Source organism: Symphalangus syndactylus, chromosome 22 (assembly GCF_028878055.3).
Source record: "Symphalangus syndactylus isolate Jambi chromosome 22, NHGRI_mSymSyn1-v2.1_pri, whole genome shotgun sequence".
NCBI lineage: Eukaryota > Metazoa > Chordata > Mammalia > Primates > Hylobatidae > Symphalangus > Symphalangus syndactylus.
The window spans coordinates 26,702,188-26,717,478 of NC_072444.2; the positions used below are offsets into that span (position 1 = coordinate 26,702,188).

At 45.5% G+C, this 15,291-nt stretch overlaps 1 protein-coding gene and 1 pseudogene across 6 annotated transcripts in view; both read right to left on the bottom strand.

Annotated features, from left to right (window-relative positions):
- UBE4B (ubiquitination factor E4B) overlaps positions 1-15,291 on the bottom strand; it is a 156,099-nt gene that overhangs the window by 16,990 nt on the left and 123,818 nt on the right. For all 6 annotated transcript variants that reach the window (XM_055261863.2, XM_055261860.2, XM_055261857.2 and 3 more), the window contains 3 exons: positions 13,550-13,785; positions 6,669-6,795; positions 3,858-4,002 (listed from right to left, as the gene is read on the bottom strand). In XM_055261863.2, the coding sequence (XP_055117838.1) occupies positions 3,858-4,002; positions 6,669-6,795; positions 13,550-13,785 (508 nt within the window). The remainder of the gene's footprint in view (positions 1-3,857; positions 4,003-6,668; positions 6,796-13,549; positions 13,786-15,291) is intronic.
- Positions 1,774-1,873, bottom strand: LOC129472831 (uncharacterized; annotated as a pseudogene).

The window sequence follows — 15,291 nt, forward strand, 5'->3', positions numbered from 1 at the left end:
ATTAGACAAATACTTGGTCTACAAGTCTACAGTCAGATCTGAGCTGGGGAGATACATTCTGGAGTCTGTAGAATACAGGTATTTAACGCCTTTGATACCTGAGCTCACCAAGCAGTGATTTTCACCGGGGGACATCAGGTTATGTGTGGCAGTGTTTCTCATTGCCTGATGGCTGGGGGTAGGAGGGTACGTCCCTGACATTAAATGGCAGGAAACAGAGATCCTAAATGTCCTGCAATATATGGGATGGTTTCTCATCATGAGTTATTATTATACCAAATTCCACTAGGCTCAAAATTCCAACTAGTGCCCTCGTTGAGAAACACTAACCTAGAGAGCACGAGTGGGAAAGAAATTGAAGCCTGAGGGCTGAGTGCTGGAGCTCACCAAGCTCAGATGTCAGGGAGATGAGCAGGAACAGCCAAGGCAGTGGGAGGTAGAAAGCAACTTCAAAGCCAAATAAAAATTATTTCTGAAATAGCAATTGTGGGAACTATTTGGGCCTTTTTCATCCATTAACACAGGAAAAATCAGTATTATTTGTTCAGTTGGCTCATAAACAAATGCTATTATTGACTATGAACACAAGAACGTGCTATAGACCTGCATTCCAACATCTAAAATATATGCTGGCTGGCCATGGTGGCTCACAACTATAATCCCAGCATTTTGGGAGGCTGAGGTGGGAGGACTGCTTGAGGCCAGGAGGTTGTAGGCTGTAGTGAGCTAAGATCTGCCATTGCACTCCAGCCTGGGTAACAGAGCAAGACTCTCTTTCCTTCTTTCTTTTTTGAGACGGAGTCTTGCTCTGTTGCCCAGGCTGAATGTGAAATGTAGTGGCATGGTATCAGCTCACTGCAACCTCCGCCTCCTGGGTTCAAGTGATTCTCCCACCTCAGCCTTCCAAGTAGCTGGGATTACAGGCACCTGCCACCATGCCTGGCTAAATTTTGTATTTTTAGTAGACACTGGGTTTCGCCACGTTGGCCAGGTGGGTCTCAAACTCCTGACCTCAGATGGTCTGCCGGCCTCGGCCTCCCAAAGTGCTGATATTACAGGCGTGAGGTACAGTGTCCGGCCAAGACTGTTTCTATTAAAAAATAATAATAATAATAAGGCTGGGCATGGTGGCTCATGTCTGTAACCCCTACACTTTGGGAGGCTGAGGTGGGTGGATTGCTTGAGGCCAGGAGTTCAAGACCAGCCGGGCCAACGTGGCAAAACCCCATCTCTACTAAAAATACAAAAATTAGCCGGACGTGGTAGTGCATGCCTGTAATCCCAGCAGGCAGAAATTGAGCCAAGATTGCACCACTGCACTCCAGCCTGGGTGACAGAGTGAGACTCGGTCTCAAAAAATAAAATAAAATAAAATAAAATAAAAAATAATTTAATAATAAAAATAGTAAGTAAATAAAATACAAGACCAGCTTGGGAAAACTAGCAAGACTCTCTCTAATATTTATTTATTTATTTATTTGAGATGGAGTCTTGCTCTGTCGCCCAGGCTGGAGTGCAGTGGCGCGATCTTGGCTCACTGCAACCTCTGCCTCCTGGGTTCAAGCAATTCTCCTGCCTCAGCCTCCCGAGTAGCTGGGACTACAGTGGTGTGCCACCACACCCAGCTAATTTTTGTATTTTTAGTAGAGACGGGGTTTCACCATGTTGGCCAGGACATTCTTGATCTCTTGACCTTGTGATCCACCCACCTTGGCCTTCCAAAGTGCTGGGATTACAGGCGTGAGCCACCGCCCCCGGCCTAATATTTATTTTTAAAGGATGGAACGCTTTATGAGTTTGCATGTCATCCTCGAGCAGGGGCCATGGTAATCTCTGTATTGTTCCAATGTTAGTACACATGCTGCTGAAGCAAGCGTGTGAGACCTTGTCTCTATAAAAAACATTTTTTTAATTAGCCAAGTGTGGTGGTACATGCTTGTAGATCCAGCTACTTGGGAGACTGAGGCAGGAGGATCACTTGAGCCCAGGAGGTTGAGGCTGTGGTGTGCTATGATCCTGCCACTGCACTCCAGCCAAGGCGACAGATCAACACTCTGTCTTTATTTATTAATAATAATAAAAAACAAATAAGTAAATAAAATATAAGCTGGGCATATCAAGCGCTGTGAATGGTATAAAGTGGGTGTTACAGAAGTAAGGAGAAAGGTGAGAATTTTCAGCTATGCTGACTGGCGAAGACAAACCTGAGGGGGTATTTGGATAGGACCTTACTCAGAGAATGGGTAGAACTTTAATACATAAGAAGAAAAGCAGGTATAAATGGGAGCTAAACACTGGTATACATGGACAGAGATGGGAACAACAGACGCTGGGGACTACAAGGGAGGGGAGTGAGGGAGGAGCAAGGGTTGAAAAACTACCTATTAGGTATTATGCTCACTCCCTGGGTGACAGGTTGCATCATAAAACCTCAGCATCACGATACACCCATGTAACAAACCTGCACATGTACCCCATCCCCTGAATCTAAAATAAAAGTTGAAATTAAAAAAGAAAAAAAAAAAAGGCTGGGTGCTGTGACTCACGCCAGTAGTCCCAGCACTTTGGGAGGCTGAGGCGGATGGATCACCTGAGGTCAGGAGTTCAAGACAGGCCTGGCCAACATGGTGAAACCCCGTCTCTACTAAAAATATAAAAATTGGCTGGGCGCAATGGTTCACGTCTGTAATCCCAGCACTTTGGGAGGCCGAGGAGGGCGGATCACGAGGTCAGGAGATCGAGACCATCCTGGCTAACACGGTGAAACCGTCTCTACTAAAAATACAAAAAATTAGCCAGGCGTAGTGGCAGGTGCCTGTAGTCCCAGCTACTTGGGAGGCTGAGGCAGGAGAATCACTTGTACCCGGGAGGCAGAGATTATAGTGAGCCGACATCACGCCACTACACTCCAGCATGGGTAAAAGAGCTAGACTCCGTCTCAAAAACAAACAAACAAACAAAATACAAAAATTAGCCGGGTGTGGTGGCAGGCACCTGTAATCCCAGCTATTCGGAAGGCTGAGGCAGGAAAATCGATTCAACCAGAGAAGCGGGGATTACAGTGTGCCAAGATCGCACCACTGCACTCCTGCCTGGGCAACAAGAGTGAAACTCTGTCTCAAAAAAAAAAAAAAAGAAAAGAAAAGAAAAGAAAAAATGAAGAAAAAGCAGTCCCCACTTTGACATGAGAACCCCTTATGGAAATCAGTTCTGATTCTGAGCCTGACAATTCCAAGAACAGAATCAATAAACCTAAGCCAATCTAAGAAGTCACTAGCAACTGTCAAGGGCCTCATAAGCGACCAAGGAAGTATCTCAGTGGCTGCTACGCACGTCACGAAAGAGCACTGGCACAGCACGTGTTTTCCATGGAACCTGGCAAGCCAGGCCTCTTTTCTATTAATAACTGAATATAAAACCCAAGATCAGCTGAAAGGAAAAAAACACCCCACCAGGATCCTGAGTGATTCACACAGTTGCCTAGAGAAGCCCATAGGAACAAATCAAATTCTTGTCCAGCAGACATAATTCTAGAGATTTCTTTCCTAATTATGTTCATGAATCTTAATATATTCAGACAATAAAAGCTCCTCTCCAAAAAAGCCCTTTAAAATTAAAAAGGCAGAGAAAGTTTTCAGTGTACATTTTCAAAGACTTTGCAACCCATTTCTTAGCTTCAGATAAGGTATTTAAGAATTTTCCTATTCCAATCCTGCAATATGATTTCATGGAAGGAAAATCCCAGCATGTCAGCTCGCATATCATCAGACCCACAAATGCAGCCCCAAAGCAGCTCTGCCCGTGTGCGGAGGCAGATGGCCTGCAAAGCTGTCCAAGCCTCTGGACCACGTCCTCACCCGGGGCAACTGGTCCCACTGTTCTTTGTTCTTCATCTCTTCCTGCACTTCATGGATTCGCTTCAGAGACTCCAGACTTTCATCGAGCAAAAACGTCGTGTCGTTTATCAACATGTTTATATAGCGAACAAACTGCTTCCCGGAGCTGGAAAGGCAATTATATTGTACATGGTCAAACATCTCCCTGAAGCAAAATGCTACAGCAAATCCCAGGGAACAGGCGCCTCCACCCAGACTGCAACTATGTCACCCTAAAAGCCTGGCTACCCTGGCACAAGTCAGGCACTGTGGAATTCAAGGACTACCAAGCTTCTCTTTAGATTTTGTTAATCTTGTTTCTTTTTGAGACAGGGTCTCGATCTGTCGCCCAGCCTGGAATGCAGTGGCACAATCACAGCTCACTGCATCCTCGACCTCCAGGGCTCAAGCAATCTTCCTGCCTGAGCCTCCTAAGTAGCTGGAACTACAGGCACACGCCACCACGCCCAGCTAACTTTTGTATTTTTTGTAGAGACAGAGACTTATTATGTTGCCAGGGCTGGTCTCAAACTCCTGGGCTCAAGCGTTCCTCCCACCTCAGCCTCCCAAAATGTTGGGATTACAGAGATGAGCCACCGCACCTGGCCTGGATTTTGTTATTCTTTTAAATTGTTTATGATAAGCTCATTCCAGTGGTATTTGGAGCCACCTTGCATGGTTGATGACAGTCAAGTGCTAAATATTCCAGAATTTTATAGCCAGATTCCCCTGGCACCTTAAATTGGGCAACATAGGAAACAGTCACACCACGGAAAACCAGCAAATGCTGACTCTCCCACCCCGCTTCCCAGAGCAGGCTTACCAGCACACCCCTAGCTCACTCCCTCAATGTTTGTAAGGAGAGAAAACACTTCTTCCAGACTAGAACAGGAAATACGCATATACTCACCAATATACCAAGAAAATGCAAATAATTAAACCATATATAACAGATAAGCAAACAACTGATATAGTTATTCCTTATCACAAAGACTGACACATTGAAGAAAAATTGGAACCTGTAATATTGATAAAGTGGGATATTAACTTACTTTAAAACTGGAAGCTTCCAATCTAAGGAACTGTTCTGCAGATCGTGTTATAATGAGAACTTGTTGGTGAACTGTAATAGCTTGGCCTACCTCTGTTAGACTCTGGAGATGCCAGATTCGTAGACAAAAAGGAAGCTACACTTCAGGGTCTACAACCGTGCAATTACGGGGTAGTAAGCCCATGCCTGGAGAAGAGAAGTTCCTGTGAACATGTACAGGCGGCCTCGATCTCAGGAACATGGCAAGTTCAGGACAAGCGCTCCAATCAGCACCATTCAGACCAAGCCATGGGCCTGCCTCGTGTCCTAAGCTTGTGCCAGGCTTTAGCTGGAACACAATTCTGACCATAAGAGCAGTTTATGGAAACAAAAAGTTAAAAAGTTTGCTCCACAGAAATCTATCTGGCAAATAGTTATTCCACTGGTAATATGTATATTATTGACTAGTAATTCGGTTAACAAGTATAGCTAGATTTGATCAAAGATCTAACATGGGTTGCAAAAGATCCAAATAGATGGGATAAAATTATTAATTAATTTATTTATTTATTTGAGACGGAGTCTCACTCTGTCGCCCAGGCTGGAGTGCAGTGGTGCAATCTCGGCTCACTGCAAGCTCTGCCTCCCAGGTTCACGCCATTCTCCTGCCTCAGCCTCCTGAGTAGCTGGGACTACAGGCGCCCGCCACCACACCCGGCTAATTTTTTGGTATTTTTAGTAGAGACGGGGTTTTACCACGTTAGCCAGGACGGTCTCGATCTCCTGACCTCGTGATCTGCCCGCCTCAGCCTCCCAAAGTGCTGGGATTACAGGCATGAGCCACCACGCCCAGCCCTTAGATGGGATACAATTTTTGAAGAATAATTCAAGAGTTCAGCATCTTCATCTCCCTTTTGTTTTTAGGCACTGACAGATAATTTAGATGGGATTACTAATGTCCAGGTTTAAGCAGTCACTCAGATTTCAGGTAGGTATACGCAAAGTCTTTAATTAAGGTTTAGGGCCTTACCACAAAGAATGATACTTTAAATGACAACTCTGACCTAACTGTTGCAAAATCTAAAGTCTTTCCAAAATTCAAGAACTAAGATTTCATTTCACTCATTCTGACAACTTCATTTAACACTGTCATCAAAGAAAACACCAAAAAAACACTTAACCCATCATCTCAGCATATTTATAGGATCTTTTCTTTTCCCTTTTTTTTTTTTTTTTGAGACGGAGTCTCGCTCTGTCGCCCAGGCTGGAGAGCACTGGCACAATCTCGGCTCACTGCAAACTCCGCCTCCCAGGTTCAAGTGATTCTCCTGCCTCAGCTTCCCAAGTAGCTGGGATAACAGACATGTGCCACCACACCCAGCTAATGTTTTGTATTTTTAATAGAGATGGGGTTTCACCATGTTGGCCAGGCTGGTCTTGAACTCCTGACCTCAAGTGATCCGCCCACCTCTGCCTCCCAAAGTGCTGGGATTACAGGCATGAGCCACCACGCCCTGCCCTATACAATCTTTGCTTGTGTACCACCCCCAAAGTATCTTGACAAATCTAAAATTCAGCAATATCTTGCAAGTAAAGCCATTTAAAAAATCCTGCCCACATTTAGTGGCATCTTGTGGTAAACTCAAAGGAGTCTGAGACCAAGCAAACAGTCAACAAGAACCCAGCTGTGCATGCTTTTAAGCTGCAATCCTACCTGCGATTTGCAAGAAAGCAAGTTGTGACACGAGGGGCCCCATACTCACTTGAACTCCTCCATAAAGGTGCCATGGTGAGCTATGTTTTGCCAAAGGCTTTTAAAAATGGTGCTAATGTGATAGCGAATTGTGAACTTGTCATAAAACTCGCTGGTGGCTCCGGTATGCTCAACATCTAAAGAAGAAAGACAAAGGGACTGAGGGATATGTACTTTCTTGCTTTCCAAATCCAGTTATTGCCCCAACAATGATACTGAGTGAAGGTAAATCTGCAAAATCAGAGAGCTGGTGAAATTTTGCACTTCTCTTGCATGTAAGGCATGACAGAAATTATAAGCTGCTTTTAAAGACAAAAGTTTCACAATGAAGATTTGACAATGACACAACACCTAAAGGAATGGGGCTAGAAAAACTCCCATCATTAGGATGACATCAACTTACCAATGACCAAAAGCTGAATTATCATACTCCCCCACCTAATTTTAAGTTATTAATTTACAGAAATTCTATGGCACCTCAAATGGACATACTTCAGTGGATAAAAAGTTAGGTTTAATTTTATTGAGGGCCATGTATTTACTAAATGTGTCTATCTATTGACCATTTTTGGTGTTGAAAAAACACCAAAGTGTCTATCATCCCTAAATCTATTAAAGAGGGATAAAAATCAAACTTGTTTGTCCAAATGGCAAAAGCTTAGGCATGAGAAATTTCAGAATTCATGACAAATTTTATTATTATTATTATTTATTTATTTATTTTTTGAGACAGAGTCCCGCTCTGTCGCCAGGCTGGAGTGCAGTGGCACAATCTCAGCTCACTGCAACCTCTGCCTCCGGGTTCAAGCAATTCTCCTGCCTCAGCCTCCCTAGTAGCTGGGACTATAGACGTGCGCCACCACGCCCAGCTAATTTTTGTATTTTTAGTAAAGATGGGGTTTCACTATATTGGCCAGGATCGTCTCAATCTCTTGGCCTCATGATCCGCCCACCTTGGCCTCCCAAATTGCTGGGATTACAGGCGTGAGCCACCGTGCCCGACTATTTTATTATTTTTTTTTGGAGACAGGGTCTTGCCCTGTCGCCCAGGGTGAAGTGCAGTGGTGTGATAATGGCTCACTGCAGCCTCAACCTCTCGGGCTCAAGTGATCCTCCCACCTCAGCCTCCCAAGTAGCTGGGACTGGAGGCGCATCCACCATGCCTGGCTTATTTTTTATGGCTGAGCGTGGTGGCTCTCGCCTATAATCCCAGCACTTTGGGAGGCCGAGGCAGGCAGATCACTTGAGGCCAGGAGTTCAAGACCAGCCTGGCCAACATAGCAAAACCCCACCTCTACTATTAATAAAAATACAAAAACTAGCAGGGCATGGTGGTGTGTGGCCATAATTCCAGCTACTCAGGAGGCTGAGGCAGGAGAGTTGCTTGAATCCAGATACAGAGGTTGCAGTGAGCCAACATCATGCCACTGCACTCCAGCCTGGGCGACAGAGCAAGACTCTGTCTCAATAAGATGTTTTTCACTTTTAATTTTTTTACAGATGGGGTCTCACTATGTTGCCTAGGCTGGTTTCAAATTCCTGCCTCAAGTGATCCTCCCACCTCGTCCTTCCAAAGTACTGAGATTACAGGTGGGTGCCACTATACCTTGTCTTTGATATTTTCTATATTTTTCAAAGAACACATTTTTTTGTGTGACCAAAAAAGGAAACAGCTATTTAAAAATAAAATAAGATAATTAACACCTATCATACTAAGATCTGAAAGTACTTATGTATATTCATTAAGTCAACCTTTCCTTAAAATAAACTAAATGTCATTTATTAATTGTATAAAAGCGTGAGCTAAAGTATGGAGTGCTGACATAAGGACAGCCTACAAGAGGAAGATACTGGAGGACCAACCCAACGCCTCATATCATCTAAAATGCCCCTAATATCTGCACCCAATTCTGAATATAGTAGAGACTAAGTAAATGTTAATTTATTATGTAGCAATATGTATCTCAGCAGGGCCCCGCATCTGTATTTCCAGCACTTCGGGAGGCCCAGGTGGGCAGATCACTTGAGCTCAGGAGTTTGAGACCAGCCTGGTAAACATTGTGAAACCCCATCTCTACAAAAACCACAAAAATTAGCTGGGTATGGTAGCACATGCCTACAGTCCCAGCTACAAGGGAGGCTGAGATAGGAGGATCACTTGAGCCTGGGAGGTCAAGAGTGCATGGTGCTGTAATTGTGTCACTGCACTCTAGCGTGGGTGACAGAGCAAGACCCTATCTCAAAAAAAAAAAAAAAAAAAAAAGAAAATGAAACAAAACAATATACATTTCTCCCAACAGTTTTTTTTTTTCCTTCTTATTCACTTCTCCTGTTCCCTCAAAGTCATACCAGCCCAAGTTCTAATTCCCAGGTCCTTGTTCTAGAAGGCTGCAGGTGGACTAGACTTGTGTTGAACCTTTCCCTCCTCCCCCCAGGTATTCTTGCTGCCTTCTTTCTTTTTTTTTTTGAGATGGAGTCTCACTCTGTAGCCCAGGCTGGAGTACCGTGGCAAGATCTTGGCTCACTGCGACCTCCACCTCCCAGGTCCCGGTTCAAGCAATTCCCCTGCCTCAGCCTCCCAAGTAGCTGGCATTACAGGCCCCCACCACCACACCCAGATAATCTTTTGTATTTTTAGTAGAGATGGGGTTTCGCCATGTTGGCCAGGCTGGTCTCGAACTCCTGGCCTCAAGTGATTCACCTGTCTCAGACTCCCAAAGTGCTAGGATTAGAGGCGTGAGCCACCACGCCCAGCCTAACTTGAGCATTTTCTAAGCTAGAATACTATCTCTGTGGTGTTAAGAGGAGCTTGTTCCACATACTGATCTTGTGTGTGGCAACTCTAATTTATATCTGAGAGTCCCATCTGCTTAGGGACCAGGACCTAATCAGCCAGGTCTCCACATGGAGGTGATGAGCACTGGGGACTATATCTGTGATGCCTCCCTCAGGGGTACCCTCACACCAGTCCCTTAGTAGTTGCAGGAAGACCAGCACAGTAGCCAGGGGGATCTGTGCTAAAGGGCATCTGGGAGGTTGCTGCCACTTGCTAGCCACTGACCTTCAGCAAGCTTCTTGACCCTTTTAAGCTTCAGTTTCCTCATTTGTAAAGTGGATGTATTTATAGTACTATCTTTAGGACTGCTGTGGGGATTAAGTGAAAGGATTAGTAAGCATTCAATGAGTGGTGGCTATTATTAGTACAGATGTCATCCATCCATGACTAAAGAGGTGGTCCAGGCCAGAGGGCACACATGGCAAAGAGGAAAAAGAGAACAACCCCCAACCAATTCCTTCTGGAACATTCCCAGCAGGCCTCCGCTAGGCCCAGCACTCCTCTTATAGGCAACAGGCCCAGTTCTGTTCTGTATACACACACACACACACACACTCTCTCTCTCTCTCTCTCTCTCTCCTGAAGCCACAGTGACAGGCCCAGAACACTGACTACAAAATAAATTTAACTAAAATTGTTTTGTCTTTACTACTAACAATACATGTTTACTGTAGAAAAATTAAGAAGTTCAGATAATAAAATAAAAATAAAAACTATTTATAATGCTACCATTCAAAAATAACCAATGCACTGTTAATATTTTGGTATATATCCTTTCCTACATTCCTTTTTTTTTTTTTGAGATGGAGATTTGCTCTTGTAGCCCAGGCTGGAGTGCAACGGCACGATCTTGGCTCACTGCAACCTCTGCCTCCCTGATTCAAGCGATTCTTCTGCCTTAGACTCCAGAGAAGCTGGGACTACAGGTGTGTACCAGTACGCCCAGCTAAATTTTTTTGTATTTTTAGTAGAGACGGGGTTTCACCATTTTGGCCAGACTAAGCCTCCAACTCCCGACCTCAGGTGATCCTCCCGCCTCAGCCTCCCAAAGTGCTGGGAGCCTCCCAAAGGCGTGAGTCACTAAGCCTGGCCAGTTGTTTTTATTATTTTCACTATGCTGCTTTATAAATAATGCTGTGGAGAACATCACTTACAAACATTCATAATTATTTCCATAGAATAAGTTTCTAGAAATTAAATTCTGTCAGAGTATAGCTATTCAGCTGTTGTCTCGTAGCTCCAAATCCACTCTTTAAAAAAAATTTTTTTAAATCTCGGCTAACTGCAACCTCCACCTCCTGGGTTCAAGCGATTCTCCTGCCTCAGCTTCTAAAGTTGCTGGGATTACACACGTGCGTCACCCAGCTAATTTTGTTTTGTTTTGTTTTGTTTTTGAGATGAAGCCTGTTGCCAGGCTGAAGTGCAGTGGCGTGATCTCGGCTCACTGCAACCTCTGCCTCTTGGGTTCAAGAGATTCTCCTATCTCAGCCTCCCAAGTAGCTGGGACTACAGGCACACGCCACCACGTCTAGCTAATTTTTGTTTCTGAGACGGAGTTTTGCTCGTTGCCCAGGCTGGATTACAATGGCGCGATCTCAGCTCACTGTCACCTCTGCCTCGCGGGTTCAAGTGATTCTCCTGCCTCAGCCTCCCGAGTAGCTGGGATTACAGGCATGTGCCACCATGCCAGGCTAATTTTGTATTTTTAGTAGAGACAGGGTTTCACCATGTTGGTCAGGTTGAACTCCCGACCTCAGGTGATTCGCCTGCCTCGGCCTCCAAAGTGCTGGGATTACAGCGTGAGCCACCGTGCCAGGCCTAATTTTCGTATTTTTAGTAGAGATGGGGTTTCACCATGTTGGCGAGGCTCATCTCGGTCTCTTGACCTTGTGATCCACCCACCCCAGTCTCCCAAAATGCTGGGATTACAGGCGTGAGCCACCGCGCCCGGCCTAACTTTTTATTTTTAGTAGAGACTAGGATTCACCATTTTGGTCAGGCTGGTCTCGAACTCCTGATCTAAGGTGATCCACCCGCCTTGGCCTCCCAAAGTGCTGGGATTACAAGTGTGAGCTACTGTGCCTGGCTGAAACCCAGTCTTTTTAATGTTTTTTTTTTTTTTTAGAAACAGGGTCTTGCTCTGTTTCACAGGCTGGAGTGCAGCAGCAAGATCATAGCTCACTGCAGCCTTGAACTCCTGGGCTCAAGCCTTCCTCCCATCTCTGCCTCCTTAGTAGCTGGGACAACAGGCATCTAATTTTTAAATTTTTCGTACAGATGGGGTCTCGCCATGTTGCCCAGGCTGGTCTCCAACTCCTAGGCTCAAGCTACCCTCCCACCTTGGCCTCCTAAAGTGCTAGGATTATTCGCTGGAGTCACCGTGCCCAGCCCACATGCACTCTTTGTAGTTGGCTTTGTGATTCGGGGGCTGGCACTGCAGAATCTTTCCTTTGGCAGCCTGCCCTCTCTAGGGTTGCCAATAGGGGGTGCTGCACGAGAACTGGAAAACTGAAGGAGAAACAAAGGACTTAGGACCTTGTACTTACTGTCAGCAGTAGCAGTTGATTCCAATTTTCAGCTTTGTCTTGTACCCCCAGAGCTAGCAACCATGCACAACCCCTGAGAGAGACACCAGCACCAACTGGCCAAGGGCCTTCCACAGAGGACTGGGTCCTAGCTCTGTCCAAACCCTCATCAGGGCAGCTGGGTTCTGAGATTCCCCAGGCTCTTCTCTTCGGTCTCCAGACTGAGGGATAGAAGATGGCTACTTCTTGCACCTACTATTTGTTACCCCAGTGTTTTTTTGTTTTTTTGTTTTTTTTGAGACGGAGTCTTGCCCTTTCTCCTAGGCTGGAGCGCACTGGCGTGATCTCAGCTCAATGCAACCTTTGCCCTCTAGGTTCAAGCGATTCTTGTGCCTCAGCCACCTGAGTAGCTGGGATGACAGGCGCCACCCACCACGCCCAGCTAATTTTTGTATTTTTAGTAGAGACAGGGTTTCTCCACGTTTGCCAGGCTGGTCACAAATTCCTGATCTCAGGTGATCCACCTGCCTCGGCCTCCCAAAGTGCTGGGATTACAGGCGTGAGCCACCGTGCCCGGCCCCGATTAAAACATTTTTAAGGCTCTTGGTGTGGGCTGCTAAACTGCCTTTTAGAAAGGCTTTAAATTTACATTCTCATGAGAATTTCATAGCACTAAGTCTGCACACTGGCTATAGGGTAGATTAAGCAGGTTTTTTGCAGGTTAGCTTACTTCTCTACAACCATGTTTGCACCAGGTATTTTCAACTTAAGAAATAAATTTGACAGGTGAAAAGTATTATTATTATTATTATTATTATTATTATTATTATTATTATTTGAGACGGAGTCTCGTTCTCTCACCCAGGCTGGAATACGGTGGTGGGATCTTGGCTCACTGCAACCTCCGCCTCCCGGGTTCAAGCGATTCTCCTCCCTCAAACGTCCTGGGACTACAGGCGCCTGCCACCACACCCAGCTAATTTTTTTTTGTATTTTTAGTAGAGATGGGGTTTCACCATACTGGCCAGGCTGGTCTTGAACCCCTGACCTTGTGATCCGCCCGCCTTGGCCTCCCAAAGTGCTGGGATTACAGGCGTGAGCCACCGCGTCCAGACCAAGAATATGCATTTTTAACAAGCTCCCTGTTTTACCCACACTTTGGAAAGTGGGATATAGGATAGTGTTAAAAAACAAATGCTGTAAGTTCAAAGGTAAAATGAACCAGATAATTCCATTCAGATAACACTACCAACTTGTGCTCTTGATACTCTGAGTCTCGGTGCTAATCATCTGACTTTCAGTGGTTCCTGCTGAATCATCAGAGACCAGTAGGTGGAATGGTTGTCCTATTCCTAACTACTCACGGCAAGAAGAACCAAAAGTACATCCTCTGCAGGCCACATGTTAGTAGGTTATACACACAGGTAGCAGGATATTAGGTAACAGGCTTAGAGCAACATCGTCCACTAGCTTTAGATGACCTTACCTAAGTTGGCCTGCCATGTGCTACACTGTGTGCCAGCAACCTACCTGTATAAAACTTCATCAGGGAAGGTACCAACAACTTGGTGGAGAGAGGATGGTTCTCAATCATTTCAAAAAACTTCTGGGTTCGTGGCTGAACAGCAGGGTTGGTCATAAACATGACTTCTACCAGTTTGGCCACCAAATATGGGTTTCGGATGTAGTTCTGGTTGCACAACATCACAACAAGGAACATCACAATATCCTGAGTACAGGGCTCATAAAGCGCCTGGGGAGAGTATCTGAACAGAGGCAAGAAGAGCAAGAAAGAGACCGCTGAGAAACTGCTGAGAAACTCACCTTGGGTGAGGGCTGGTGTCAGTAAGTGAGGAGGGGAAGGCAGGATAAATAGGTTTAGGAGTGCCCTTGAACTCGTTCAGTTTACAGTGACTTTTTTTTTTTGAGACAGAGTCTCGCTCTGTCGCCCAGGCTGGAGTGCAGTGGCGCAATCTCGGCCCACTGCAAGCTCTGCCTCCCAGGTTCACGCCATTCTCCTGCCTTAGCCTCCCAAGTAGCTGGGACTACAGGCGCCCGCCACCAAGCCCGGCTAATTTTTTTTTGTATTTTTAGTAGAGACGGGGTTTCACCATGTTAGCCAGGATGGTCTTGACCTCCTGATCTCGTGATCCGCCCACCTCGGCCTCCCAAAGTGCTGGGATTACAGGCGTGAGCCATCGTGCCCGGCCTATTTTTTTTTTTTTTTTTTTTTTGAGATGGAGCCTTGCTCTGTTGCCCAGGCTGGAGTGCAGTGGCACGATCTCGGCTCACTGAAACCTCCGCCTCCAAAGTTCAAGCAATTATCCTGCCTCAGCCTCCTGAGTAGCTGGGACTACAGGTGCCCGCCACCATGCCCAGCTAATTTTTGTATTTTTAGTAGAGACGGGATTTCACCATGTTGGTCTGGATGGTCTCGATCTTTTGACCTCGTGATTTGCCCACCTTGGCCTCCCAAAGTGCTGGGATTACAGGCATGAGCCATTGCACCCAGCCTACAGTGACTATTCACACTGTAACAAGACAGATTTAAAACCAAACATCGTTACTGGCTGTAGCATGTTACATTAACTATAAACAAAACCTATGATTAAATCAGATAAACTTCACAAAAGATCATCACTACCAAAACATAAAAATTTTGATAGTTTTTTTTTAATCTCTGCTGAAAATGAGAATGAAATTTTTCAAATAGGTGTCTTTTGTATCACTGTGCATAGAACAAATTTTAAAATGTGACTTGAGTTGCTTAAATTCCAAGGTTGGTTTTTCAACAAATAAACCATGTTTTTGAGTCACTTTTAAAATTTCATACCAATCAAAATCACGTGTCACCAATGATTTGGGTTTTTTTTGTTGCCCAGGTTGGAGTGTAGTGGCATGATCTCTGCTCATTGCAACCTCTGCCTCGATTTGGGCTTTTTTTTTTTTTTTTTTTTTTGAGACGGAGTCTCACTCTTTCACCCAGGCTGAAGTGCAGTGGCATGATCTCAGCTCACTGCAGGCTCCGTCCCCCGAGGTTCACGCCATTCTCCTGCCTCAGCCTCCCGCGTAGCTGGGACTACAGGCGCCCGCCACCTCGCCCGGCTAATTTTTTGTATTTTCAGTAGAGACGGGGTTTCACCCTGTTAGCCAGGATGGTCTCGATCTCCTGACCTCGTAATCCGCCCGCCTCCGCCTCCCAAAGTGCTGGGATTACAGGCGTGAGCCACCGTGCCCGGTGGGGATTTGGGCTTTTTTTTAAAGGCAGCTTT